At 56.0% G+C, this 25,590-nt stretch overlaps 3 protein-coding genes and 1 pseudogene across 7 annotated transcripts; 2 read left to right on the top strand and 2 right to left on the bottom strand.

Moving 5' to 3' along the window:
• The first annotated feature begins 741 nt into the window (after positions 1 to 741).
• On the top strand, positions 742 to 2,199 carry TCA (titin-cap). The gene is made up of 2 exons (XM_011725315.3): positions 742 to 1,123; positions 1,370 to 2,199. The coding sequence occupies exons 1-2, from the start codon at positions 1,014 to 1,016 to the stop codon at positions 1,761 to 1,763; spliced, it is 504 nt and encodes a 167-aa protein (XP_011723617.1). The 5' UTR covers positions 742 to 1,013; the 3' UTR covers positions 1,764 to 2,199.
• Positions 2,200 to 3,808: 1,609 nt separating this feature from the next.
• On the top strand, positions 3,809 to 6,388 carry LOC105472245 (phenylethanolamine N-methyltransferase). 2 transcript variants are annotated; one of them, XM_011725309.2, is made up of 4 exons: positions 3,809 to 4,300; positions 5,535 to 5,742; positions 5,857 to 6,160; positions 6,236 to 6,388. In XM_011725309.2, exons 1-4 carry the CDS (start codon positions 3,952 to 3,954, stop codon positions 6,293 to 6,295), a joined length of 921 nt encoding a protein of 306 aa, XP_011723611.2. In that variant the 5' UTR covers positions 3,809 to 3,951; the 3' UTR covers positions 6,296 to 6,388. The 2 variants fall into 2 exon arrangements, with proteins under 2 accessions (XP_011723611.2, XP_011723610.2); XM_011725308.2 differs by having other exon boundaries at positions 3,810 to 4,300; positions 5,857 to 6,388.
• A 655-nt stretch (positions 6,389 to 7,043) lies between these two features.
• Positions 7,044 to 8,644, bottom strand: LOC105472422 (uncharacterized; annotated as a pseudogene).
• LOC105472242 (post-GPI attachment to proteins phospholipase 3) lies at positions 7,044 to 24,486 on the bottom strand. 4 transcript variants are annotated; one of them, XM_071083081.1, is made up of 8 exons: positions 24,263 to 24,486; positions 22,049 to 22,146; positions 20,746 to 20,898; positions 10,614 to 10,676; positions 9,939 to 10,000; positions 9,430 to 9,566; positions 8,970 to 9,174; positions 7,044 to 8,785 (listed from the first exon to the last, which is right to left on the bottom strand). In XM_071083081.1, exons 1-8 carry the CDS (start codon positions 24,441 to 24,443, stop codon positions 8,722 to 8,724), a joined length of 963 nt encoding a protein of 320 aa, XP_070939182.1. In that variant the 5' UTR covers positions 24,444 to 24,486; the 3' UTR covers positions 7,044 to 8,721. The 4 variants fall into 4 exon arrangements, 2 of the variants coding, with proteins under 2 accessions (XP_070939182.1, XP_070939183.1); XR_011615816.1 differs by having other exon boundaries at positions 8,644 to 8,785; positions 8,970 to 9,076; XM_071083082.1 differs by lacking the exon at positions 9,430 to 9,566 and having other exon boundaries at positions 8,644 to 8,785; positions 8,970 to 9,076.
• Positions 24,487 to 25,590: the final 1,104 nt, after the last annotated feature.

A 25,590-nucleotide genomic window follows, 5' to 3' on the forward strand; every position in this document is an offset into this window, starting at 1 on the left:
CGGCAATATTCTTACTCATCCCCCCACGCCTACCACCTGTGTGCCAGCTTCTTGGACCATGAGTTGCCACTCCTGGGGTGCTGGACTGTCCCCACAGCCATCTGTCTCCCCTGCTCCCCATGAAGGAGAGCCAGTCCCCTCCCAGGTAGCACATCAGAGCTGGCAGGCTCCAGAGGTCTTCTGGTCCTCTTGTAGTGGCCAGAAAGTGGGGAAAGGGGCCCAGAGAGGGGCAGGAACTGACACATGGTCACACAGGCTATTTATGGCTGATCTGGAGCTGGAGCCAGGCCTTCTGTCATCCATCAGAGCCCCTGGATTTCCATTTCACCCAACACAGGGTGTTGGGGTAGAACTGGAGGCCCCCTCCACCCCTACTGTCCTGTCTCCTAAGACCACTTATCTGACCACCAGCTGTGGGGAAGGAAAACACTTGACCAAAGCTTATGCCCCAGGTTCCCAGGTATGGAATTGACTTCCTCTGCCCCTGCTGGTGTGGTGAGGGTGACTGGGGACGAGGCACTAGGCCTTCGGTGCAGGCGCCTGAGGACGTGGTTGCACTGTCCCTTCTGGGGATGTGCCCTTGAGCCCAGGCAGAGGAGAGCACAGCCAGGGCAGGACCTGGCAGCCCTGGTACAGAGCCCAGAGGGGGCATCAGTTCCTGCTGGTCCTGTTCTGTTTACAGACAAGCTGCTGTCCTCCCTGCAAAGGGGAGTGGGTGGGGCAGAGGGCAAGTGCCAGGGGGGCACGAGGCTGGGCATGTGGCTGGCCTGAGACGGTGTCTGAGTAATGTCAGGCACCTGGAGGCATAGGGCCCTGAACCCCAGACCTCTGACCAGGGAGCAGCCAGCGTCCAGGTACCCTAACCCCTGCCCTGGGTCCGGCGTCCCCCCATTAGTGAGTCTTGGCTCTGCTTATAGCATCTGACACCAGAGGGGCCGAAAATAGCCCCTGGAGAAGGGGGAGGAGGGGGCTATTTAAAGGGCCTAGGAGGGGAGAGGGAGTGAGGAGTGATCATGGCTACCTCAGAGCTGAGCTGCGAGGTGTCCGAGGAGAACTGTGAGCGCCGGGAGGCCTTCTGGGCAGAATGGAAGGATCTGACACTGTCCACACGGCCTGAGGAGGGGTGAGTGTGGGTCTGCCAGAGTCCTGCCTCTGCTCCTCCAAAGCACCCTCACTGAGCCCTGAGGCCAGAGCATGAAGCCCTGGAGAAATTTCTGGGGGTGGGGGAAGGAAGAATGCCCCATGGGAAGAGCAAAGGGGAACCACCCCTCCCGCTCCCAGGTCCCAGCAGCCCTGGGGAGCCCCCCACCCAGCCTGTTCCCGGAGAGCAACAGCTCCCAAGAACTCACTGCCCCTCCCCTCTCCCTAGCTGCTCCCTGCATGAGGAGGATACCCAGAGACATGAGACCTACCACCAGCAGGGGCAGTGCCAGGCGCTGGTGCAGCGCTCACCCTGGCTGGTGATGCGGATGGGCATCCTCGGCCGTGGGCTGCAGGAATACCAGCTGCCCTACCAGCGGGTACTGCCACTGCCCATCTTCACCCCTGCCAAGATGGGCGCCACCAAGGAGGAGCGCGAGGACACCCCCATCCAGCTGCAGGAGCTGCTGGCGCTGGAGACAGCCCTGGGTGGCCAGTGTGTGGACCGCCAGGAGGTGGCTGAGATCACCAAGCAGCTGCCCCCTGTGGTGCCTGTCAGCAAGCCCGGTGCCCTTCGTCGCTCCCTGTCCCGCTCCATGTCCCAGGAAGCACAGAGAGGCTGAGAGGGACTGTGACTTGGGCTCTGCTGTGCCCGCCCTGGGCTGGGCCCTTCCTGGCTAGGACTGTGGAGGGGAGCTGCTGGCCATGGCTGCTTTGTAGTTTGCCCAGAGTTGGGGGTTAGGGGAGGAGGGAGCCAGAGGCCAGGATGCCTGAGCCCCCTGAGTTCCCAAAGGGAGGGTGGCAGAGACGGTGGGCACTAAGGGTGGAGAGTTGGGGGCCAGCACAGCTGAGGACCCTCAGCCCCAGGAGAAGGGACAAAAGATACTGGTGAGGGCAAGAGGTGCCTGGGAGGAGTGGCCCTGATCCAGGAAAATGTGAGGGGAATCTGGAATGCTCTAGGCAGAAGAAGCTGGGAGAGGGGGAGGTGAAGAGGGCAGAGGCAAGGATGGTGGGGCCCCCAGCACCTTCTGTTAGTGCCGCAATAAATGCTCAATCATGTGCCAGAGTTGCGTCTCTTTCCTTGTGGTTGTCGGGGCTGGCCCATGGGTGTCCCCCCAGTGCCCACTTCTGGGACCAGGCTCTGCATCTGAGCTAAATATGGCAGAGCTAATGAGTACGCCCCATACTTGGGGTGGGGAGGCCAGGACAGAACTATAAACAGAGTGCTGTCTCCAGTCTCCTTCCCGTACCCTGACCCATGCCCAGTCCTGGCTTCTGTGTTCAGCCCCCTGGCACTGGGTGGTACCCAGCAAGCCAGCTGGCATCCAGAGTTTGTTTCAACGATGTCTCGTGGAGAATATAGAGGGGCTGGTGCCAGGACTGTCCTTGGCTTTGCCTCAGGGTGTGAAGAGGGTCAGTGACCTCAAAGCTAACCTGCCTCTCAGTTCTGAATCCAAGCAGAATCAATCCTCGGCTGTGTCTCGACCCACCCTCCCTGCCCTGGAAGCCAGGGAAGGTTGGAGGTGCTAGGGGTCAGGTTCCTCTCTGTGACCCCTGCAGCTGTTGTGGTGACTCATGTCCCAACCTGGCTGCCTCTCCCAAGGAGACTTTCCCCTGGGGACAAGCGGGAGGGGAGGACATGGACGAGGCCCGCATCAAGCGGGTCCAGGAACCCACGGTGGCAGGAGCTGGGCTGGTGGCCTACCCAGGGCAGAAGGGTCCCGGACTCATCCATAGGGGAAGGAAGGGGTCTTCAGGGAGACCACGGAGATGCCACAGGCAGAATTGGCTTCCCATTCGGGAGATAGGTGGGGACTCCCTGGCATTTTGACAGCCAGGACCTGGGGCGCTGAGCAGAACCTGCAGGCCTGACCTGGCCGCTCCTTTGGAGCAAAGCTGGAGTGTGGGCTGCGAGAGGAGAGGGGTCAGAGCCCCTGCATCCGCAGGACCCCAAATCGGCTGGGCCCCAAGGCCCGGACTGCGCCCCCTGGTGGCCCTAGCGGCCCTCGGCGAATGCGTCCTGCCTCTCCTCCGCCCAAGCCCTCTGCCCTCACCTGGGTCCGGTGCTCCCGACGTGGTGGGAACAACCCGAACTCGAACTTTCCGTCCTCGGCAGCCCCCCAGATAAGCGGCTGGGAACCCGCGGGGCCCGCAGGGGAGGCCCGGCTGTTCCGCCCGCTAAGTGCATTAGCACAGCTCACCTCCCTTATCGCGCCTGCCATCGGACGGGCGGTGCCGCGCCCTGCTCTGGGGCCCCCGGAACGGACTGTCCTTTCTGGGGCGGGGTGGCGCGGGGGAGAGCTGGAGGGCCCGGTGGCATAGGAAAGGACAAGAGAGGCCTGGAGGAGGGGCGGGGAAGGGGAGTTGGGTGGCAGTTCTAAGGGAAGGGTGGGTGCTGGGACGGGTGTCCGGGAGGGAGGGAAGCCTGGTGGGGTCTGGGGCCTCGTCGAGGAGGGCGCTGCGAGGGGGAAACTGGGGAAAGGGCCTAATTCCCCAGTCTCCCCCTCGAATCAGGAAAGAGAAGGGGCGGGCTGCGGGTCAAAAGAGGTGAATGGCTGCGGGGGGGCTGGAGAATAGGGACGGGAGGGGTGGGCCGGCTGGGGTGAGGGGGTCTAAAGCTTGTGGGGGTGAGGAACTGAGGGTGGAGGGGGGCGCAGAGGCGGTACTCGGAGGGGGGCAGGCGAGGCGGAGGGTGAGGGCTGCGGGAGCAAGTGCGGAGAGGGGTGTGCGGGGGCCGATTGCCGCTGCAGCCGCCGCCGCCCCCCTCACCTCCGGTGCGTCTGCAGCCCGGACACTAAGGGAGATGGATGGATGGGGTGGGGAGGATGCGGCGCACGTGGCCCCGGGCGGCTCTGCGCTCAGCTGCCGCCCCCACAGCAGACTGGTCGGGGAGGGGGTCGGGCGGTAGAAAAAGGGGCCGCGAGGCGAGCGGGGCACCGGGCGGACAGCGGCAGCAGCATGAGCGGCGCAGACCGGATCCCCGCTGCGGGCACAGCCCCTGACTCGGCCTCGGGTCGGGCGGCGGTGGCCTCGGCCTACCAGCGCTTCGAGCCGCGCGCCTACCTCCGCAACAACTACGCGCCCCCTCGCGGGGACCTGTGCAACCCGAACGGCGTCGGGCCGTGGAAGCTGCGCTGCTTGGCACAGACCTTCGCCACCGGTGAGCGGGGGAAACGGAGACACGAGGGACAAGAGGTCGTCGGGGAGTGAAAGCAGGCGCGGGGAGATAGAAAGAAGGAATAGGAGACAGACCAGGCGCCTGACAGATGGGGACCAAGAAAGAGATAGCTGAGAGGTGCAAACAGAAGAGAAAAAGGAGCAGCATCCCTTAGGAGAGGGGCAGAGGTGAGAGAGGTGGAGAGAGGGAGCGGAGAGTGCTCAGAATTGAGAGCTAAGGTAGGGGATGCAGGACAGACTGAGGTGGAGATGCAGAGGAGGAAATAGAGGCAGATGTGGGACGGGGCGAGAAACCGCCAGAATTTCCTCCCTGAGCCTGGCTGGTAAGTATAGTTTTCTTTTTATTTATTTATTTATTTATTTATTTATTTATTTATTTAGAGACGGAGTTTCGCTCTTATTGCCCAGGCTGGAGGGCAGTGGCGCCATCTCGGCTCACTGCAACCTCCACCTCGCGGGTTCAAGCGATTCTCTTGCCTCAGCCTCCGGGGTAGCTGGGATTACAGGCATGCACCCCTATGCCTGGCTAATTTATTTGTACTCTTAGTAGAGACGGGGTTTCTCCATGTTGGTCAGGCCGATCTCGAACCCCCAATCTCAGGTGATCCACCCGCCTCGGCCTCCAAAAGTGCTGGGATTACAGGCGTGAGCCACTGTGCCCAGCCTATCTTTATTTTTATTTTTGAGACGGAGTTTTGCTCTTGTCCCCCAGGCTGGAGTGCAGTGGCCGGATCTCAGCTCCCTGCAACTTCTACCTACCGGGTTCAAGCAATTCTCCTGCCTCAGCCTCCCAAGTAGCTAGAATTACAGGCATGCACCACCACACCCAGCTAATTTTGTATTTTTTTAGTAGACAGGGATTCACCATGTTGGTCAGGCTGGTCTCGAACTCCTGACCTCGTGATCCACCTGCCTCGGCCTCCGAATGTGCTGGGATTACAGGTGTGAGCCACTGTGCCTGGCCAGTAGGTATAGTTTTCTAGATGTGAAACCTGAGTCTCAGAGCTGTGAAGTTCCCTTCCCAAGGGAAGTCAGTCCATGTTGGAGCTGGGTTCAGTCTAACTCTGGGGCCAATGCTTTTTCCAGATGGAGACACACTTGCAGAGGAGAAGGAAGAACTAGAGAGAAGCAGGGAAATGCAGGGGAGGGAGGGGTGAGGAGGCAGGGGCTGCCTGGGCCGGCCTGGCACCAGGACCCTTTTCCTCTGCCCTGCCCAGGTGAAGTGTCCGGACGCACCCTCATCGACATTGGTTCAGGCCCCACCGTGTACCAGCTGCTCAGCGCCTGCAGCCACTTTGAAGACATTACCATGACAGATTTCCTGGAGGTCAACCGCCAGGAGCTGGGGCGCTGGCTGCGGGAGGAGCCAGGAGCCTTCAACTGGAGCACGTACAGCCAGTATGCCTGCCTCATCGAGGGCAAGGGGTAAGGACTGGGGAGTGAGGGCTGGGGAGGGGGCTTCCCATAGAGTGGCTGGTGGGGGCAACAGAGGTCTGAGTGTAGAACAGCCTTGAGCCCTGCCTTGTGCCCCCTGCACAGGGAATCCTGGCAGGAGAAGGAGCGCCAGCTGCGAGCCAGGGTGAAGCGGGTCCTGCCCATCGACGTGCACCAGCCCCAGCCCCTGGGTACTGGGAGCCCAGCGCCCCTGCCTGCCGACACCCTGGTCTCTGCCTTCTGCTTGGAGGCTGTGAGCCCAGATCTTGCCAGCTTCCAGCGGGCCCTGGACCACATCACCACGCTGCTGAGGCCTGGAGGGCACCTCCTCCTCATCGGGGCCCTGGAGGAGTCGTGGTACCTGGCTGGGGAGGCCAGGCTGATGGTGGTGCCAGTGTCTGAGGAGGAGGTGAGGGAGGCCCTGGTGCGTAGTGGCTACGAGGTCCGGGACCTCCGCACCTACATCATGCCTGCCCACCTTCAGACAGGTGTAGATGACGTAAAGGGCATCTTCTTCGCCTGGGCTCAGAAGGTTGGACTGTGAGGGGCCAGCGTACCTGGTGCCCTGTGGCCCCTACCCACCTGGATTCCCTGTTCTTTGAAGTGGCACCTAATAAAGAAAGAATACCCTGCCACTGCGGTCAGTGCTGTCTGTGGCTCTCTTGGGAAGCAGCAAGGGCCCAGAGATTTGAGTGTCAGGGTAGGGGAGACATTCACCCTAGGCTTTCTTTTTTTCCAGAAGTTTCCTTGAGGCTAGCATTCTGTACCACTCATTCTTCCCAAACTAAGAAAGGCCAAGGTCAGGGGAAGCTCACTGGGCACCTGCAGTGCACCAGGCACTTGTGATATGCCCTTCTGTCCATCGCATCATTCATTCCTGCATTCAGCAGCAGGTTCTGCTAGTCTGTTTCCAGGTGAAGCTCAGAGAGGTGAAGTCACAAGCAGTGCAGCCTGGTTCAGACCAGAATGGGGAAGAGTGGGGATCATGAGGAGATGGAAGTAGAATCTGCAAGGTGGTGGGGAAGTGGGGGTGTTATGATTGAAACACAATGGCCCAGGGAAGAGAAAGGGAAAGAACTGGCTCTGGCTCCCTCTCACAACTGGACTTGAGCTCTGCCCAGCTCTGCCTCTGGGCCCTGCTATTCCCCACGCCCACGCCCATGTTCCCAGACAGAGACCCCACCTCTGTTTACTGCCTCCAGCCAGCTCTGGGACCTGCCCCTGCCGCCACAACTGTCTTCTCCTGCCCTCCAGCCCACCCTATTCACGCAAATGAGCTGAACAAGGGCAGGTGAGCTGAGAATTGATTTATTAAGCACGTCCCTTGCCACCCTCCCACCTTAAAACAGTTCTCAGTATCAAAAGAAGCTAGCACAGGCCACCCGAGTCCCTGAGGTTGGAGTCCTAGCATAGCTCCCCTCCCTCAAAGAGGGACAAGGGGTCAGGGGCAGAGCAAAAATCCAGTCTGCTTCAACCACGGAGACTGCCTTTGGGACGGAAAACTTCTGGAGCTCCCTCCATTCTATCCCTGTGGGGCAGGAACATGCCAAGGCTGCTGGTAAATGGCAGGGGTCACCTTTACCAGAGTGCAGGCACAGTGTGGCCCCTGCCCGCCCTGAGGCCACCCTGGAACAGTAAGACCCTTTGGGGAGGAAAGAAACCAGACCCAGCCATAAGCTTTCTCCCCGTCTCCCTCAAATCGCCCCTTCCCCCTCCCCAAAGTCAGGCTATGGCAAAGGGGCTGGCAGCAGGGAAATGGGTGTTTTGGAGGGGAAGGCCAGCCATGCCAAGGCAAGGAGAAAAGGAGGCTGGAAAGAGCCCCGGACATCCCCATTTTCCTTCCTCTGTTCCTGAAGGGCTGCTTCTGGAGGGCACTGTTGTGTGGGGGCCCTGTGAGGTTTGCAGGGGGCTGGCAAAGGGGCACCAGACAGGGAACACGCACACAGGCAGCCTGGCCATGGAGAGGTCCTGGCTGTCCGCCCGGGTGGGGCCTTGGGCAGAACTGGCGCTCCACAAGTGATTATTGATGGTGACAGGATTCCCTCATCCTGCTCCAACCTCTCAACTGTGGACACATTCACTGGCAGCCACGCATCTCACACGCCCACCAGCACGCTCACACGCGTTTCCCTAACCCACGCCAACCCACCCACCCCCTGCACACACACACTTTGAAACCACACCTCTTCCCCCACAACACCCCTCTCCACACTGTGCACCTAGGCCTGAGCTCACACATACCCAGGCCCATGCTCACCGCCCCGCCACCTATGCACTCAGCCTGGCCCACACTGCCGACACACGGTGGCAGGCTCTCAACCAGACAGCAGCATGAGATCCTTGCCCTGGCCTGGAAAGGGAGTGTGGTGAGGCCTCCTGGGAACCTGGCTAGGGCAATGATCAGGGTGAAACCCCTTCCCAAACCCAATCCCAGTAGCTTGGTTCCTCAAGATCCCATGGGGAGAATCGCCTTGAACCTTGGCTGGCCAAAGAACAAGCATCCAGCACCACCTAGTGGTGTCCTGGAGGAGGGTGGGGGTTGGTAACAGAAGGCGACTCCCTGTATCCCCCTAAGGCCTGTGGTCCCCGGTCTCCCAGGTAGACAGACAGCTTTGGGACCCAGCCAAGCAGTGGGGGACGTGGGGAGGAAGCTGGTGGGGAGGAAACAGGCAGCTGTCCTCCCGGTAGAGCTAAGAACACACTCAGTTCCACCCCAGTTCAGCTCCAGGAGGCAGAGGGGCTGCCCATTCTCTAGTCCCAGATGCTGGGAGGCCTTTCCTAGAACAGGCTCCAAGGCTGGTGAGGGCCAGCAGGGGGTGGGCTGGCCACATGATTCTGGGCCCACATCCTTCACGTCCAATTTCAAGAAGTTGAAAGGAGAAAATGAATCATCTCAAGGGTTGAGGGGAGAAGGGAGGCCAGCAGGGCGGGGGCAGGATCCCCACTGGGGCAGACTCGCTCCCAAGGTCTTCAGTCCAGCTTGAACTTGGCCTCTGATTCCTTCAGCAGGTACAGGCTGTCATCTTCCAGAAAGCTGTGAGCCGAAGGAGCAGCCCATTGAGGCACACGGCTCTGAGAGCTCGCGTGGGGACAAGAGTGGGGTGCGTGCAGTCAAGGTGGGAAGGGGAGGATGGGCACACAGAGCCCCCAGTCTCCCCTGCGGAATGGGCAAGGAAGGGTCTAAAGAAGGTGAGCACCAGGCAGGGGGCAGCACTCACCTGAAAAAGAGGACGTGGACAGGGATGGTGCTGATGTGCCAGATGGCGTGGGCGTCCAGGACCCAGAAGAGCGGCGGGAAGTCAAGCAGCTCGAGCAGGGACAGCCCCTGCAGCAGCAAGACCACCACCATGCACTTGCGCACGTGAGGCAGCCGCTGCTGGTTCCACAGGCACCAGGCCAGCCACCACACCACGTTGACCAGGCCTGGGTGCCAGTGGGGGCAGGAGAGACTCATTCCTTCGGCTCCTTCTCCCCAAGGCCGCACCCAACATGCTCTCTGACCCCCGGATCATCCTCGGACTCTCCTCCCAGCCTCCTCTCTCTCCCACCTCAAATTCTTCTCCATTCCTCTACCCCAAGGGTTTCTCTAGAACCTCCTTCTCCAGGAATGGCACCAACCTCCCACTCGCACCCCAAGCTAGCACTTCTGCAGATGGCCCAAGCCCCCCAGAGCCTCACCAATAGCCATGTTGGCCACCAGGTTGTAGCCATAGTCGAAGCGGATGAGGCTCAGGTAGGAGACGTGCACGGTCAGCATTAGCAGCAGGAGAGCTCGGAAGGCACTGACCACAGCTGGGTGCTGCAGCCCCACAGTCCTGCCCCACCGTCCAGGGTTGCTCAGAGGGCGGGTGGCCCATCCCCAGAGCAGCATTCCCTGAAGCATCTCCTCCCCTCAACATTGGTACATGGTCCCTGAAGCCACTACCCCTTTCCCCACCAAAAAGGCCAGCTGGGCAGGCCTCCAACCCTCCCAGAGGCCTGGGGCCAAGTGCTACAGCTCCTTGTCAGGAGCCAGGGCCCCCAGTCCTACCCGAGTCCTCACCCAGGACAGCAGAAGTGGGGGGTGGGAAGGTGTTGGGAGACTAGTGAAGAAGGCCCTTGGGGCAGCATCCCCAGGGGAGGGCTGGGTGACCCCTTTCTGCCCCCAGGGCTCGATTTTGCCCCTGCAGCCACCCCAGCAGGCTTACCTGACACAGCACAGATAGATTGAGTGTAGGATGACGGTGGAGGCACAGAAGTAGTCCATTTTCTGAGGACAGGGAAAGGTGGTGAGAGACCAGCATGAGGCTTCACAAAGAGGACCCATGGGGATGGGGCAGGGAGGCCAGGGGTCCTGGGCCTGCCTATCACTGTTTCGCTCCAAGAGGACCCTCAGGGATGGGGCATGGAGGGCGGGGTCCTGGGCCTGCCTATCACTGTTTCACTCCAACTGAGCCTTGTGTTCACATCACTGTACAATTTTTGAAAAATGTGCTCAGGAACAAAGCTTTAGGGATGCTGGTGGAGGGTTCATGCTGAGGCTCCAGGACATGACAACCCTGCATAGAATTCAGAGCACAGTGTGGAGTCTGACAGCCATGGGGTCAAGTCCTGTGGCAACCCTTCACTAGTTGGGTGCCCCTAAGCATGCGGTCCACCTCTCAAAGGCTCAGCTGCCTCATCAGGCAAGAAGAGTGAATACTCATCCCCACCTGACGAGGCTCAATGAGGATCAAGGGCACCAACAGGTTTAGGATGCCCACCCTGTACTCCTCCCAGTGCTCCTCAGAGGGAGTTGGCATGACCCTCTAGAGCCCCTCTGCCCGCTTCTGGGCTCCTCTGGAACCACCCTGTGCAGGAGGGGGAGCTGGAGGAGTGCTCACCTCTGTGAGGTCAGTGTCCCTGGTGTGGAAGACCGTGGACCAGAACCATGCGTTGAGAGACACCTGAGGAGGGAGGGGCTGGTGAGCATGCGGCCCCACACCCTGACCCCAAGGCAGGGACCCCCATAGGCTCACATCCATTTCACCTTTGGGAAGGAGCTCTGCGGGACAAGAAATGTGCTTTTCCTGCCCCTGGAGCCCTCTGAACAAACCTATGTCCCTCTACCCCCACCCAGCCAGGGTCCCTGGGGTGGACTTCCTGCCACCCCAAACCCCCAAGGCCACAGGGGGCTGCAGCCTCCACAGGTTCCGGCCTTGCCTGGGAACCAGTTCCGGCAGAGCCAAGCTCCCTAGTTACTCAATTGCTAAGACAACAGCCCCCAGGGGCCTTGCCTCCTCCTCCAACCGGCAGGTGTTGACAGCCCCACCCGGGTGCCCGGGGAGCCAGTGACCTCAGCCTCTGGGGGCGGGAACGAGGTGGGTGAGGTGGGTGGGGTGAAGGGGCTCGAGCCAGCTTGGGGTGTGTTCTGAGCAGCAGGGGAGGGAGATCAAGCAGATCCCACTGGGGCCCAGGCTCCCAGGAGGAGGGTGAACCAAGCCCAGCTTCCTCCTGGCTGGGCCTGCCCAACCCGCCAGACCAGTGGCTGCTCCCGAGCCTGGGAGGAGCAGAGGGCAGGACTGGAGGGGCCGCGGTGGGCCAGGGCCCAGGGGAATGTTTGAGGCCTTCTTCCTGGAAATTCGCTGCGTGGAAAAAGCACACAGGTTATCTAGCGAATGAGCCTGAGAGCTTGTGGGCGTTGGTGCTGGCACTGTCCACAGCAAAGGCCCAAACTGCTGAAAGCAGGGTGGGCTGAGGGGAAGGGCTGGGAAACCGTGACAACCAAAGGAACAGCGGGCCAGGCCGGGAATGGCCTGGAGGTGGGGAGGGATGCGCTGGGGTGGGACAGGCCTGGCGGAGATGAGGAAAGGCCAGGAACTGCTCAGTTGGCTCCAATGTACCAGGAAAACTGGCCAGGCGGGGGACAGAGGGAGAGGACAAGAAGCCACGCTCTCGGGCACGGCAGCAGGCGGGTCAGACAGTAAGATGCATTCCAAATGCAGGTCTGGGGAGCTTAGGAGAGAATGGAAGGAGAAGGGGTGCAGGTGGGGCAGAACTACTGCACAGCCAATGAGGTTCTCGGGGTGCCGAGCTCTGGAGGACGCAGGGCCACCTGGCACACCTGTCTGGCCCGGGCTCTGGGCTGAGCCTTGCTGCTTCTGCTCCTCTTGACCTGGGCAAAGGGCCCTGCTCTTCTCAGCCCAAGCTTCCCCTGGGACAAATCATGGCTCAAGTGAAACTTAGTTCCTTCCCAGCCTGGCGTTAGGCAGTGTGGTCTCGGGCAGGCTGCTTCCTCCTTTGAGGATGGCCACTCTGTCCCTTGCACCAGACTTGAGGCTCTGCCCTGCTGCAGCCCGCTCCCCAGAGACAGGCGTGGAGGCTGCAAAACGGGACTGAACCTGGTGGCTTCTCGGACACTGCTCCCACAGTCTGAAAAGCTTAGGGTCAGCATGGGGAGAGGAGCAGGCTTGGGCTGGAGACGGGGCCAGGCAATCACATGGACCAGGTCTTCCTGGCAGGCCAGGAACAGGGACATCCTTAGGGAGGAGAGTGGCCCTGGAGCCAGTGTGGGAGGGAGAAGGGGTGGGCGGCAGGGACTGGCAGCCAGCCAGGCCTCCTTGTCACCCACAGCAGGAAGGGGGAGGTGACAAGAGGACTGCAGGACTGAGCTAAGTGGCTCAGAACACCGAAAGCAGGGGGTGTGTGTGCGGGCAAACATGTGCGTAGGGCCACAGGATGGGTGGGGCTGCTGGGTCCCCTCTCCAACCGCCTCCCTGGGTGCCTTCTACTCAGAGACCCACCTGAAGCCTGGCCTCTGCACCCCTGAAAAGCCCCTCCCCCCTGGGGAGCATCCCACTCTGGGGGTGCTCCTCTTCTCACCCTTTCCTCAGATTTGGGAGGTAGTGTCATTAAGAATGCAAGCCCTAGAGCCAGACTGCCAGGGTTCAGTTCCTGGCTCTGCATTTCCTGTGTGTCCTTGGGCAAGTTATTTAGCCTTGCTGTGCCTCAGTTTTCTCATCTGCAAAATGGGAATAATCATAGTTGATAAGGCTTTAATGAGCAATACAAACACAGCGTACAGCACAGAGCCCAGAACAGGATGAAACATGAGTGTTCTCTCCACTTGCCTGACCAGCACGGAATCCCGTCAGCTTCCTATAGAACTGAGGCCCAAGAGGATGTCTGCCTCCCACTCTCCCTGCAGGCCAAAGATGTTTAGGCAGAGAAGGGGTGGTCTCCCAGCTGCCTAGGCCCACCCCCACAGCTCCAGGCTGGGGGAAGAGTGTCCAGTCTCCACAACGAGACAGAGTCTGCATTCAAGTCCTGCCTCAGCCACTAAGCAGCTGTGTGATCTCGGACACATAACCCAGTATGTGTGAGCCTCCACTGCCCCACCTACAAAACAGGTTCGTAATGATGTCCACCGCACAGGAGGCCGTGAGCACGAGGTCTGCAGAATGCCTGGCACCAAGGAACTCCTCTGAATGGCTGCTGGTTTTGTTGCCTGGTCCGTAGTAGGTGCCCATCAATGTCAATGTCAGTTTCCTTCATCAGGTCCAGTAGACTGACTCTCACCACGCCCCTTCACCTGCCCCTCAACTTCCCTTTCCTCAAGGGTCACAAGGTTCGAGGTCAAACTATGGGGCCCCAGGGTCTCTCCATTCCGGAACGGAGACACCTCAGCTATAGGAAAAGCCTCTCCTCCTTCCTCTGGAGCCGTGATCCCATTAATGTGAACCAAACAGATCCATTTCTCCTCGCTCAGAGTTTGTCAGCAAGAGCAAGCAGAGGGGACAGATGGGCTTTGGAAGGAAGGAGAGCTCCAAGATGCCAAGGCACGGCTACTCTCGGACTCCTCGCCACGCTCGAGTGAAGGGGGGCAGGCAGGGGAACTGACCAGGAGGGCGACAGGCTGCCCGGCAGGCACCCAGAGTTTTGCGTAAACACTGAGTAGAAGGGGTGGCCAGGGGCAGGGTGCCAGTGGGGGTGGAATCGGAGGCTGGGTGGAGGGAGAGCAAGAGGCTGTTTCAGTCTGTTGGAAATAAGAAAATCGAGACAAAAATATCACAGCCGTGAAACTGGTTGGATGCCAAGTGAGCCAGATCTGTCAGGAATTCGACCCGGCGCTAAGCCCCAGTGCTCGGGGCTGTCATTGACACCATGGCGGTGGGGACAAGTGGGGCTTAAAATAGCTTGGTGTCTCAGAAGTGGGGGAGGCAGAATGTTAAATATGACGCCTGCTGCCATCCTGGGCTCCTCCAGAGGCCACAATGTCTCACCCCCTGCCTCAGGCAGGGCAGGCCAGTCCCAGCTCACTCCTGACAGAAGAGAGAGAGGTGGACGAAGACGGAGAAGCTGAGAGAAGGGAGAGAGAGGTGGATGAAGACGGAGAAGCTGAGAGAAGGAAGAGAAAGGAGGATGAAGACGGAGAAGCTGAGAGAAGGGAGAGAAAGGTGGGTGAAGACGGAGAAGCTGAGAGAAGGGAGAGAGAGGTGGATAAAACGGAGAAGGAGGGCTTTTTCCACCATCCCAAAGGATCCCTTGATTTCCCGCCATTGCCTGTTCCACTAGCTCTTGTCTGACCATGGGAAGTCCTTCCTGAAGTCTAATCATCATTCTACTACAGCCGCAACCTACCTCTTCTTAACAGAGGAAGAGAAGAATCGGTCCCCACCTACACAAACCACTCTACAGAGATGGTTTGGGCTTCCCACCACTTCACCCTCTTCTCTCTATACCTGAGGACCTTTCCTGACTGGATGAAGGCCTGGGGAATTGGTTTGGCGTTCCAGCATTGGCACATGGCAGGGGCCCCTGCTCCGTAAAGTCAAAGACACATGGTATGTGGAGCTTTGGTGGGCTCCCCACCCCCTGCCAGGCTGCCCCCCAGCCCAAGCCCAGGCCTAAATGGCAAGGCAAGGGCTGCTTTCTTGTGCCAACGTTATCAAGAGCCCTGATGGGGGGCAGGGTCTCCTCATTTCCCAGAGGCAAAGCTGAGGTACCCTTCCCCAAGACTTAGCCCGGAGTGGGTGAGGGACCTTGCCTTCCTACCCTCACCCCAACAGAAATCAGGAGCCTCAGTGCCCCAGAAGGCCCAGGTCAAAGTCCACTGCCACATCCTCCATATAGCTCAGGATCCCTCCCTCCTGCAGAAACTCACAGGGCAACTGGAAACAAGAGCAACTGGGAAAACCAAACTAGGCTATCCACAGGAGTGTGGGTTCTGAGGCTTTGCCCCTCGAAGGCCTAGTGAGAGCATGACGGGATCCCATGTCCCAGAACCCCATATTCCATAAGACACACAGGCCCCTGTGTACCCTAGGATACACAGGCCCCACTATCTGCCTTCTACCACCCCAACATCCAACATCTCCTGCTTTTTCTGTTCCGTTTTTTTTTTTTGAGATGGAGTCTCGCTCAGTTGCCCAGGCTGAAGTGCAGTGGCGCAACCTTGGCTCACTCTAACCTCCGCCTCCTGGGTTTTTTTTTTTTTTTTTTTTTTGAGACAGAGTCTTGCTCTGTCACCCAGGCTGGGGTGCAGTGGCCGGATCTCAGCTCACTGCAAGCTCCGCCTCCCGGGTTTAGACCATTCTCCTGCCTCAGCCTCCCGAGTAGCTGGGACTACAGGCGCCCGCCACCTCGCCCGGCTAGTTTTTTGTATTTTTTTAGTAGAGACGGGGTTTCACCGTGTTAGCCAGGATGGTCTCGATCTCCTGACCTCGTGATCCGCCCGTCTCGGCCTCCCAAAGTGCTGGGATTACAGGCTTGAGCCACCGCGCCCGGCCAGCCTCCTGGGTTTAAGCAATTATCATGTCTCAGCCTCCCGAGTAGCTGGGATTACAGGCACCCACCACCACGCCTGGCTAATTTTTGTATTTTTAGTAGAGGCGGGGTTTCACCATGTTAGCCAGGCTGGTCTTAACTCCTGACCTCAGATGATCCACCTGCCTCGGCCTCCCAAAGTGCTGGGATTACAGACATGAGCCACCATGCCCGGCCATCTCCTGCTTTTTCTCTAGGGTCCCTAGTCACATTGGACTGCAGGCTACCCTGGGGAAGTGTGACCCCCCTCTTCAAGAAGGAAGCTGAGTTGCAGATACCATTGAGGTGAAAGATCCGAGAATCAGGGACGACAAGACTAGAGCTGTGAAGTGACCCCTGGCCTCTGGCACATGCTAAAAGGCAAGGGGTGGGACCCTCTGAGGTCCCCTCAGGCCTGTGGGCTATCTGAGGAGGCTCTAAGCTTCTTCAGAGTTCAGGCAGGGCTGTCCCATGCTCTCTAGTTGAGGTGGGGACAAGGGGGTGGTACCTGCTGTGGGCCCAGACAAGCAGTGTCCGTGGAAGGACCCCAAAGGAGAGGAGACAGGTGTAACCTCCTCAGTTTCCCTGCCCTTCCTGCTTTCTTAGCCAGGACTAAATTTGCTTCGCTCCGAGAGGCCTACACAGGAAGTGCTGGCTTTATCTCACCCAGCCTATGACAGTGTGTGCCGATGCCAGGCCCTGCCTATATCAGAGCCCCTAGCCCTCAGCCTGGCACTCAGGGGCCTCTCTGCTCCATCTAGTCTTCTTCTACCCCCATTCACACAGCTACAATGGGGCCAAGGTTTCCTGGAATGCTGGAATTCAATCCCCTGTCCCCACACATGTATGTGTCTAAGCCTTGCCAGGCCTGCAAGTCCCAGATTAAACCTCTCCTCCTCCCCGGGCTTCCCTGGCCTGGCAGACTTCCTCAGTTAGAGGACATGGTCTCCCCAGCTCACAACTCCCAGGGCTCTCTACCGGAGCACCCCTTGACTCTGCCTGCTGTCCGCTGCCCAGGCTGCCCAGACCTGCACCTCCCACTATGCTTAGCTCCCTGGGGCAGGAGGTTCAGCCCCCACAAGTGCTAAACCCTGTCTCCACCCCCAGCAAATGCTCCACGAACACTCATCACAGGACATGCAGTGGCCTAGAAGAAGAGCTAAGTTCTCAGGCCCTGGAGCCAGACAGCCCTGGACGCCAACCCTGTCTTCACTCCTTGCTAACTTGTTCATTTTGGGCAAGTTTTTTTCCCCTCTGAGCCTAACTCAGAGCTCATAAGGGTACCATGAGGATGAAATAAGGAAATGTATGTAAAGTGCTTCAGACAAGCCTGTCATATGGCTCGTGTTCCTTAACTTATCACAATTATTATTAATAGAATAGGAAGTATTAAGGAAGGTCAATATTTCCCAGAAGTTTATCAACCTCCTTCCCTGACCTCCTTCCCATGCCCACCTCCCAAGTCTAAGGCTCGGCCTGGACTTCGCAGCACACCCCAGCTATCAGCTTTCCTAAGGTCCTAGAGACCTCTGTATCTCCAGATTCCGGGGTCTCCTTCAGTTCTCATGTGCAAAATTCAGGACAGCAGAAGCCTCTCTCCTTCCTGTGCTTGTCCCGGAAGGCACAATCCAAGCACACTATCTCCCAGTTCTCTCCCTGCCCCTCCGGCTACTCCTTCTGTCCCTGTGTCTGGCTCATCTTCCTCTAGCCAGCCATTACGTTTTGGGGTTCCCCAGGGCTTTGCCCTAGATCCCTTCTCTTTTCACTAAGTTCTCCCGGGGTGATCTCATCCACACCCACAGCTTCTATCACTGCCTTTTTTTTTTTTTTTTTTTTTAAAGACAGGTCTCCCTTTGTCACCCAGGCTGGAGCGACAAGAGTACAGTAACAGGATCACAGCTCACTGCAGCCTCGACCTCCTGGGCTCCAGCAATCCTCCCACCTCAGCCTCCTACTAGCTGGGACCACAGGCATGTGCCATCAGGCCTGGCTTATTTTTTTTGTATTTTTGGTAGAGACAGGGTTTCGCCATGTTGCCCAGGCTGGTCTGGAACTTGTGAGCTCAAGCAATCCGCCCACCTCAGCCTCCCAAAGTACTGGAACCGCAGGTGGGAGCACCGCGCCCGGCCCCAATCACTGTCTTATAAGCAGAAACACAAGGGGTCATCCCTTATTCCTCTTCCCTCATCTAATCCACTCTTGAAGTTTGTCAGCATAGCCAAGATGTTGAAAGTGTGGACTCTGGAGCCAGATGCCTGGATTCAAACCCTGGCTTGGTGACCTGTGGCTGGACTTAACCTTTTCAGTCCTTGGTTTCCTCATCCATAAACTGGGGATGAAAATAATAATACCTATAAGCTGTGTTAAATAAAAATTACGGGAGGCCATTGTTCCAGATTGAGCCCCCACACTACACCCAAGGGAGCAGACCAAAATCAAGTCACTCATGTTAAATGTCACATAATCAAACCGAAACTTTTTTTTTTTTTTTTTTTTTTTGAGATGGAGTTTCACTCTTGTTGCACAGGCTGGAGTGCAATGGCGTGATCTTGGCTCACTGCAACCTCTGCCTCCCAGGTTCAAGTGATTTTCCTTCCTCAGCCTCCCAAGTATCTGGGATTACAGGCATGCAACACCACACCCAGCTAATTTTGTATTTTTAGTAGAGACGGGGTTTCTCCACGTTGGTCAGGCTGGTCTCGAACTCCCGACCTCAGGTGATCCGCCCTCCTCGGCCTCCCAAAGTGCTGGGATTACAGGCGTGAGTCACCGCACTTGACCTTCAAACTGAAACTTTAAGGGAACTGATAGGTTCCAAAACAGCCCACTTTTCCTGAAAACAGGAGCGTCCAGTCTACCCAAGTAAGGAAGTCTCCTCTGCTTTAACCCTTATAAAAAAAAACCTGATGTTAACCAATCAGGTTTCTTTCTATGGTTCTGATTCCTGGTTCCCACCTTACAAAACCCACTGTTCTGCTATTGCCCAGTGGAAATTTGCATTCTATTTTGTAGAATGGAGGCTGCCCCAATTCATGAATCACAAATTAAAGCCAATTGGATCTATAAGTAAGTTTGCTGTAATTTGCTTTTTGCCACTTATTATGGATGAACAAGGTTAACACTTATTAAATGCTTAGAGTGATGCCTGGTAAACAGTATGAACTATGTACGTATTTGTTAAGGAAATAAAATAAATTTTTAAAGAGTTTTAATGTCATCTCTAAAACACAGCTCAAGTTTACTTCTCTCCAATGCTCAAGACCCATGCCACCTCTCTAGTCTAGCTACTGGGCCCTGTGCTAAAACTACCAACTGGTCTATTGCATCCACTCCCGCCCCCTCCAATCTGTTCTCTACACAGTAGCCAGAATGAGCTTTCCAAAGGACAAATCTATTCATGAAACCACTTTTCTCCGCAACCCTCATTTAAAATCCCTCCGTAGGCTGAGCATGGTGGCTCATGCCTGTAATCCCAGCACTTTGGGAGGGCGAGGAGGGTAGATCACGAGGTCAGGAGTTCAAGACCAGCCTGACCAACATAGTGAAACCCCCTGTCTACTAAAAATACAAAAATTAGCCAGGCATGGTGGCACATGCCTGTAGTCCCAGCTGCTCAGGAGGCTGAGTCAGGAGAATCGCTTGAACTGGGAGGCAGAGGTTGCAGTGAACCAAGATAGCGCCACTGCACTCCAGCTGGGGCAACAGAGTAGGACTTTGTCTCAAATAAAATAAAATAAAATAAAATAAAATAAAATAAAATAAAATCCCTCTGTGCTTCCTGATGCTTTGAGAGTCAAGATCTCCAATGTGAGGCTCTCCATGGCTGGCCCCATCCACCACCCATCAGTCTGCCCAGCTCACACCTACTCTCTGATTTCCTGCATGTCAGGCTGCCTGGAACGACCCTCACTCTCTCCCACCTGGGCACTCTCTAAGACTTCTCTTTAGAAGTCTTCCACTACTCTTCTCAAATTTACCTAGTTAACATTCATGCATCCTTCCCACCTTACCTTTAATGCCCCTTCCCCAGGGAAGCCTTCCCTGACAGCCCCATGCTGGTCTCGGTCTGCCATTACACGCACCCCTGAAGCACCTCTCTCCGACTGCACTTTTTCATAGGTGTACTCCTACATTCAATTGTATGATTAGCACCAGAGGGCAGACTTCTGGATCTCCAGTACCCAGTGAAGTGCCTGGCATATAGTAGGTGCTCAACACCTGAGTGAATGGCTTCCGTGACAGCATGAAGGTGAGTGAGTGGAAATTTTTTCCTTAAGGCTTACAGGGGTAGCTCTGACCTAGAGACATCCATTGCACCCTTTTATTCTCATGCCCTTCCCAAGGCTTTCATGGTTCATATCTGCACCCCAGTCTGTGATTATCACACTATATCAGGCCCTGAATACAGCTCTTCAAACCAGTCATACTGTAAAGCTGACAGCCCTTTCTGCACCTGCAGATGTAACCATAACCTGGGCTTCTCCAGGGATAGTCTAAGCCTAAGCTGAGCTCGCCGGGTGCAGTGACTCATGCCTGTAATCCCCGCACTTTGGGAGGCTGAGGCGGGTGGATCACCTGAGGTCAGGAGTTCAAGACCAGCCTGACCAACATGGAGAAACCCCATTTCTACTAAAAATACAAAATTAGCCAGGCGTGGTGGCATGCACCTGTAATCCCAACTACTTGGGAGGCTGAGGCAGGAGAATCGCTTGAACCCAGGAAGTAGAGGTTGCAGTGAGCCAAGACTGCGCCATTTGCACTCCAGCCTGGGTGACACAGCGAGACTCCATCTCAAAAAAAAAAAACAAAGACTAGGCTGAGCTCTAGACAGAGACTATGGCTGTGACTCCCCACCAGGCCTGGGCTGGAATTGAGATTACTCCAAGTCCTCCAGAGGGGCCCTTGGAAAGACCTGTGGTCTCAGCAACCTTTTGTGCTTGTAAACTGTCCTACTGGGTCTTTCAGTGGCTTCCTTCTTCGGGACAAGAAAAATGCCCTTCTTTCCTCTCTCCTTCCCAAACAGCCTGACCTAGGGCTCTGCTGGAAACGTAAGGCCCGATTTAGCACCCTCCCTGTTTTCTCCCCAGGCCTTACCACCCTGTAGTTGCAACTTTAGCCCTGGAAAACAGAGGGGAAGCTGGTAAGTAGAAGCCCTGTTGGGTGTTAATAGGGATATAGAGTTCCTCCTCCCTAGATAAGGGGAGACAGCAGGAGTCCTGCTAGGTTACCTACCCAGGCGAAGGCCACACAGGTGTGGTACATGGGGGAGGAGGCTGGCACGAAGGTGCGGTAGCGGCAGAGCATCACCAGGCTGGCTAGGCCATTGAGAAAAGAGGCCACGGCAGATGCCGGTTCTTGAAAGAACAGGAACCGGGAGAAGGGCCACTGAAAAAGGAGCAGATGAAGGGGGTTTGAGGGGCAGGCAACCCTCAACTGGCCCAGTCCACCTATTCTTGACATGCTGCAGCAACAGGTCCTCAGCTGGGTCCTCAGCTCTGGAGTTTGACCAAAGCCTCAGGTTCAGTACCTCTTCAGACCAGTGAGCCCCCCTCCAGCGCCTGGTTAAGGGTTACACCCCCATCCTGGCCAGCAGGCACAGCACTGTAAGCCCTGATCTCTGGGAAGACCAGATGGGTCAGGGTAGATGACTCAGTATGGCCTGGTGGAAACAGCACAGAGTTGTCATCCAGAAGACACAGGTCCCAACCCCTCCTCTACCACTGAGCCTCAGCTCACTCTGTGAAAAACGGGGGCGAATACTTCCTGCCAACCTCAACAGGCCAGAATGAGATAATACTGGATTGAAAGATACCAGCAGGCTGGGCACAGTGGCTCACGCCTGTAATCCCAGCACTTTGGGAAGCCAAGGCGGGAGGATCACAAGGTCAGGAGATTGAGACCATCCTGGCTAACACGGTGACACCCTGTCTCTACTAAAAAAAAAAAAAAAAATACAAAAAATTAGCCGGGCGTGGTGGCATGCGCGCCTGTAGTCCCAGCTACTTGGGAGGCTGAGGCAGGAGAATTGTTTGAACCTGGGAGGTAGAGGTTGCAATGAGCCAAGATTGTGCCACTGCACTCCAGCCTGGGCGACAGAGGGAGACTCCGTCTAAAAAAAAAAAAAAAAAAAAGAAAGAAAGAAAGGTACCAGCAAACTGTGCCTTGCTGGACAAGCTGAAGCGTATTACTATGGATCCAGACCCCTACTGGAGAAGCAACAGGAAACATGCCACAGTAGGTAAGGGAATTTGTCCCTGCAGTAAGGTGGGCATCTCAACCACTCTAAGAGGCCCAGCACCACTCTCTGGGGAGACTCCAAAGCCTTCCAGATATTGCTACTCCAAATCCAGAGGCAGGACACATGGGTCCTATCCAATTCTATGGAAACCAGCAGATTTTGGGGAGAACAGGTACCCGCCTCAAACACACACCCATCACCCCACGCCTCAGACTGCTTGGACAGTGTGGTCCAACCAGGGGGTATCTTACTCCTACCACACTACTACCATATGCCTACCCTGACCCTCCAACTCACCTTGCCATGGAACTGAGGCACTTTGTGACCTTCCTGGAGGTAGAGACCAACGGTGACCCACATACACTCATACTTACAGTCGTCCCGACAGGTCCAGCCTGAAAACAGACAAATGTGGCCTGGTGAACTCCCCAGCACAGAGAGGAAAGACAGCATGAATGGGTCCAAGCTCAAATACAGGCCAAGAGGGCCTGTAGGTTGGAGAGAACCAGGAGAAATCTCAAAATTCTAGCTTCCCATTTGAATGAATGAGAGATGGGGAGACGTACACATAGGGGAAGGTGTATATATGTATGCATATTTTAGTGAGCAATTAGAGATATTTGTCTTTTTTTTTTCTTTTTTTTTTGAGACGGAGTCTCACTCTGCTGCCCAGGCTAGAGTGCAGTGGCCGGATCTCAGCTCACTGCAAGCTCCACCTCCTGGGTTTATGCCATTCTCCTGCCTCAGCCTCCTGAGTAGCTGGGACTACAGGCGCCCGCCACCATGCCTGGCTAGTTTTTTTGTATTTTTTAGTAGAGACGGGGTTTCACCATGTTAGTGAGGATGGTCTCGATCTCCTGACCTTGTGATCCACCTGCCTCGGCCTCCCAAAGTGCTGGGATTACAGGCTTGAGCCACGGCGCCCGGCGTTTTTTTTTTTTTTTTTTTGACACAAAGTTTTGCTCTTGTTGCCCAGGCTGGAGTACAATGGTGCAATCTCGGTTCACTGCAACCTCCGCCCCCTGGGATCAAGCGATTCTCCTGCCTCAGCCTCCCGAGTAGCTGGGATTACAGGCATGCACCACAACACCTGGCTAATTTTGTATTTTTAGTAGAGATGGGGTTTCTCCATGTTGGTCAGGCTGGTCTTGAACTCCCAACCTCTGCCTGCCTCTGCCTCCCAAAGTGCTGGAATTACAGGCACAAGCCACCGTGCCTGGCTTTTTTTTTTTTTTTTTTTTTTTTTTTTTTTTTTTGAGACCGGGTCTCACTCTTTCATCCAGGCTGCGGTACAGTGGGGAGATCATGGCTCACCACAGCCTTGATCCCCTGGGCTCAAATGATCTTCCCACCTCAGCCTCCCAAGTAGCTGAGACCACAATGTCTGGCTAATTCTTTTAACTTTTGTAGAGATGGCATCTTGTCATGTTGCCTAGGCTAGTCTTGAACTCCAGGGCTCAAATGATCTTTCTACCTTGGCAAACATTTCCTCTCCTTTTGCTCAAGTCCATCAAGATCCTGGCATCTAATGAACTCATCTATGGAAACCTGGGCTTATGTTTGTCCTTCCTGAATATAGGATTTGCTCTTACTCTCCTGGAAAGAGTTCTTGCTATCTTACCCCCTTCCTATGAAAATGAAGCTCAAATTCTTCAACCTGACTTTTGAGGCTCCAAATTGCCTTTTCAACCATATTGGTCACTACTCCTGTTCATGTACCCTGCTCCCTGAGTAAATAAAGCTCCTGGATGTGCCCACATCTGCCCAGGGCATCCATTCTCTCTGTTCCCTCTGTCTGGAATGCAAAGTGGCATAATAGTAAAGAGGACAAGCTTGTGGTCAAACAGGCCAGAACTGGAAACTCCACTTTACCACATACTGGCTGTGTGACCTTGGGCAGGGCATTTAATCTCTCTAATCCCCATCTGTACAACTGGGATTAGAGAAACTATCTCAAAGGGTGTGATAAAAATTACCGGACATACTGTGACATCTGTCACACACTGAGTGCTCAATACGTTGGTTCTTTGCCCACTATGGTCCAAATTGAAAGTACCAGTCCAAAGTCCCTCCTTCACACAAAACGTTCCAAGATGATCCCTGCCCCCAACTCTTCAAAGCCAGAACCCACACCTTCCTATCCCAAACACTTCTTAATCTAAGTCTTTCAGGGGCTCAAATCATTCTCTGCCTTGCACTTGAGAAGGCTCATGTCCCCGTGAGGACTGTGAGTCCCAATGTGTGGGACCCTGGTCTGATTTCTGTGCCATTCCTAGACATTGTAGCCTGAATGTATTTAATAAATACCCTTTTGACTGAATAAATAAGTAAATGAAAGCTTCTGGGAAAGTAAGAGAGGCTGGTAAGGCTCTCATCACCTTAGGGGCTTCACTCACATTCATTAGAGACCTCATGTGGAAACTAAGGTTCAGGGATTGCAGAGGCGTATTGGGGGCGCAGGGGGCGGGAGCAAGACAAATGGGCGGGGCTTACCGTGGGGGTGGGGATTACCTGCTAGACTCATGTAGATTGGCTGGCGGGAGCGGAAGTGATTCAGAGCGCCCCCAGAGCAGTTCTGCTCTTCGCACTGCAGTACGCAATCGCGGTACACCGGCTCACGGTCGCCCTGGGAGCCGCTCGCCAGCGCCGCGGCCCCAGCTAGCAGGACCAACCGCGCCGCCCGACCGGCCATCCTTTCTCCCTGGCTCGCCGCCGGGGGAGGAGCTTAGGAGTATGTGAAGCTTCCACTTCCGGAGTAACCGGAAGTTCCTATGTTCTTTATTTTACTCTCGGTGACGTCCACCCAGTTTAAATTAAAGTTCCCGGATTTTTGTGGGCGCCTGCCCCGCCCCTCGTCCCCCTACTGTGTCCGAATATCGAGGCGACAGGGTTAAGGGTTAAGGGAAGGGGGACGCCTGATGGGTTAATGAGCAAACTAAAGTGTTTTCTTTTCCAGGATCTTTTTTGAGGTAGGGCTGTTTACTGTCACCAGCCCTGTCGGATTTTACTTCCTAAACGTACCTGTAACTATCCACTTCTCTCCATCTCTTCTGGCACCACCCTGGTTAAAGATATCATGTGTCGCCAAGACAGCTGCAGTAGCCTCTTAACGGCTCTCCCTGCCTCTACTTTTGCCCCTTCCAACCTGAGCTCCATTTTGAAAAATTAAAATTTGCCCATATCACTTTTTTTTCTTAAAATTATTTACTGGCTCCCAGTTACCTTGGATAAAATACAATCTCCACAAGCCGTGCGTGATTTGGCCCCTGCCCACTAGTCTCCCTCACTCCCTTGCTCCAGACCCGCTTCAGAGGGTTATGTCCCTCAAGCTTCCTGACTACCTGGCCTGGTCTGAATCGCTCACTCCTCTTTTTTCTTCTAGTCGCAATTGAAGTACCACCTCCCGAGAGTGATTGCTTCCCCACGCGAGGTAGAACCTTTGCTATCCTGTTCACCACTCTACCTCCAGTGCTAGCACAGAATTTGGCTCATGGTAGGCGCTAAGTGCATTTGTTTGTTCGTCTGTTTAATGAATGAACAGCATACATCAACATAAGAACTTGACAAATCTAGGGCTGTAAAATCATCAGTATGGTTCTACACTGAGATCGAAGAGATGTAATATTTCTAGGAAAATTAGGAGAACCCTGGGAACAGGACACTTGCTTTAGTGTCCTCTCCCCTCTCACCTCCCCTGCATTCCCACCAGCAGCGACCCACACCCAGTCTCAGAGAAGCCTTGTAGCTAAGGATCACCCTTTCTCCTCCCCCACTCTCCTCACCCCTTGTCAACTTTTCCTTTTTTGTCCTGGGGGTTGGAATGAGTAAGAAGTAGAGTG

This window comes from Macaca nemestrina, chromosome 17, assembly GCF_043159975.1.
Source record: "Macaca nemestrina isolate mMacNem1 chromosome 17, mMacNem.hap1, whole genome shotgun sequence".
Taxonomy (NCBI): Eukaryota; Metazoa; Chordata; class Mammalia; order Primates; family Cercopithecidae; genus Macaca; species Macaca nemestrina.

What these genes read in the sequence shown, in the direction of transcription:
- LOC105472245 (XM_011725308.2), top strand. Translation starts at nt 3,952, where the DNA reads ATGGGGTGGGGAGGATGCGGCGCACGTGGCCCCGGGCGGCTCTGCGCT. An exon ending in GGCACAGACCTTCGCCACCG is followed by an intron (nt 4,301 to 5,534) that starts GTGAGCGGGGGA and finishes TGCCCTGCCCAG; the next exon opens with GTGAAGTGTCCGGACGCACC. An exon ending in TGCCTCATCGAGGGCAAGGG is followed by an intron (nt 5,743 to 5,856) that starts GTAAGGACTGGG and finishes CCCCCTGCACAG; the next exon opens with GGAATCCTGGCAGGAGAAGG.
- LOC105472242 (XM_071083081.1), bottom strand. Translation starts at nt 24,443, where the DNA reads ATGGCCGGTCGGGCGGCGCGGTTGGTCCTGCTAGCTGGGGCCGCGGCG. An exon ending in ATCTATCTGTGCTGTGTCAG is followed by an intron (nt 9,567 to 9,938) that starts GTAAGCCTGCTG and finishes ACGGTGGGGCAG; the next exon opens with GACTGTGGGGCTGCAGCACC. An exon ending in GGTGGCCAACATGGCTATTG is followed by an intron (nt 9,175 to 9,429) that starts GTGAGGCTCTGG and finishes ACTGGCACCCAG; the next exon opens with GCCTGGTCAACGTGGTGTGG.
- TCA (XM_011725315.3), top strand. Translation starts at nt 1,014, where the DNA reads ATGGCTACCTCAGAGCTGAGCTGCGAGGTGTCCGAGGAGAACTGTGAG. An exon ending in TCCACACGGCCTGAGGAGGG is followed by an intron (nt 1,124 to 1,369) that starts GTGAGTGTGGGT and finishes CCCTCTCCCTAG; the next exon opens with CTGCTCCCTGCATGAGGAGG.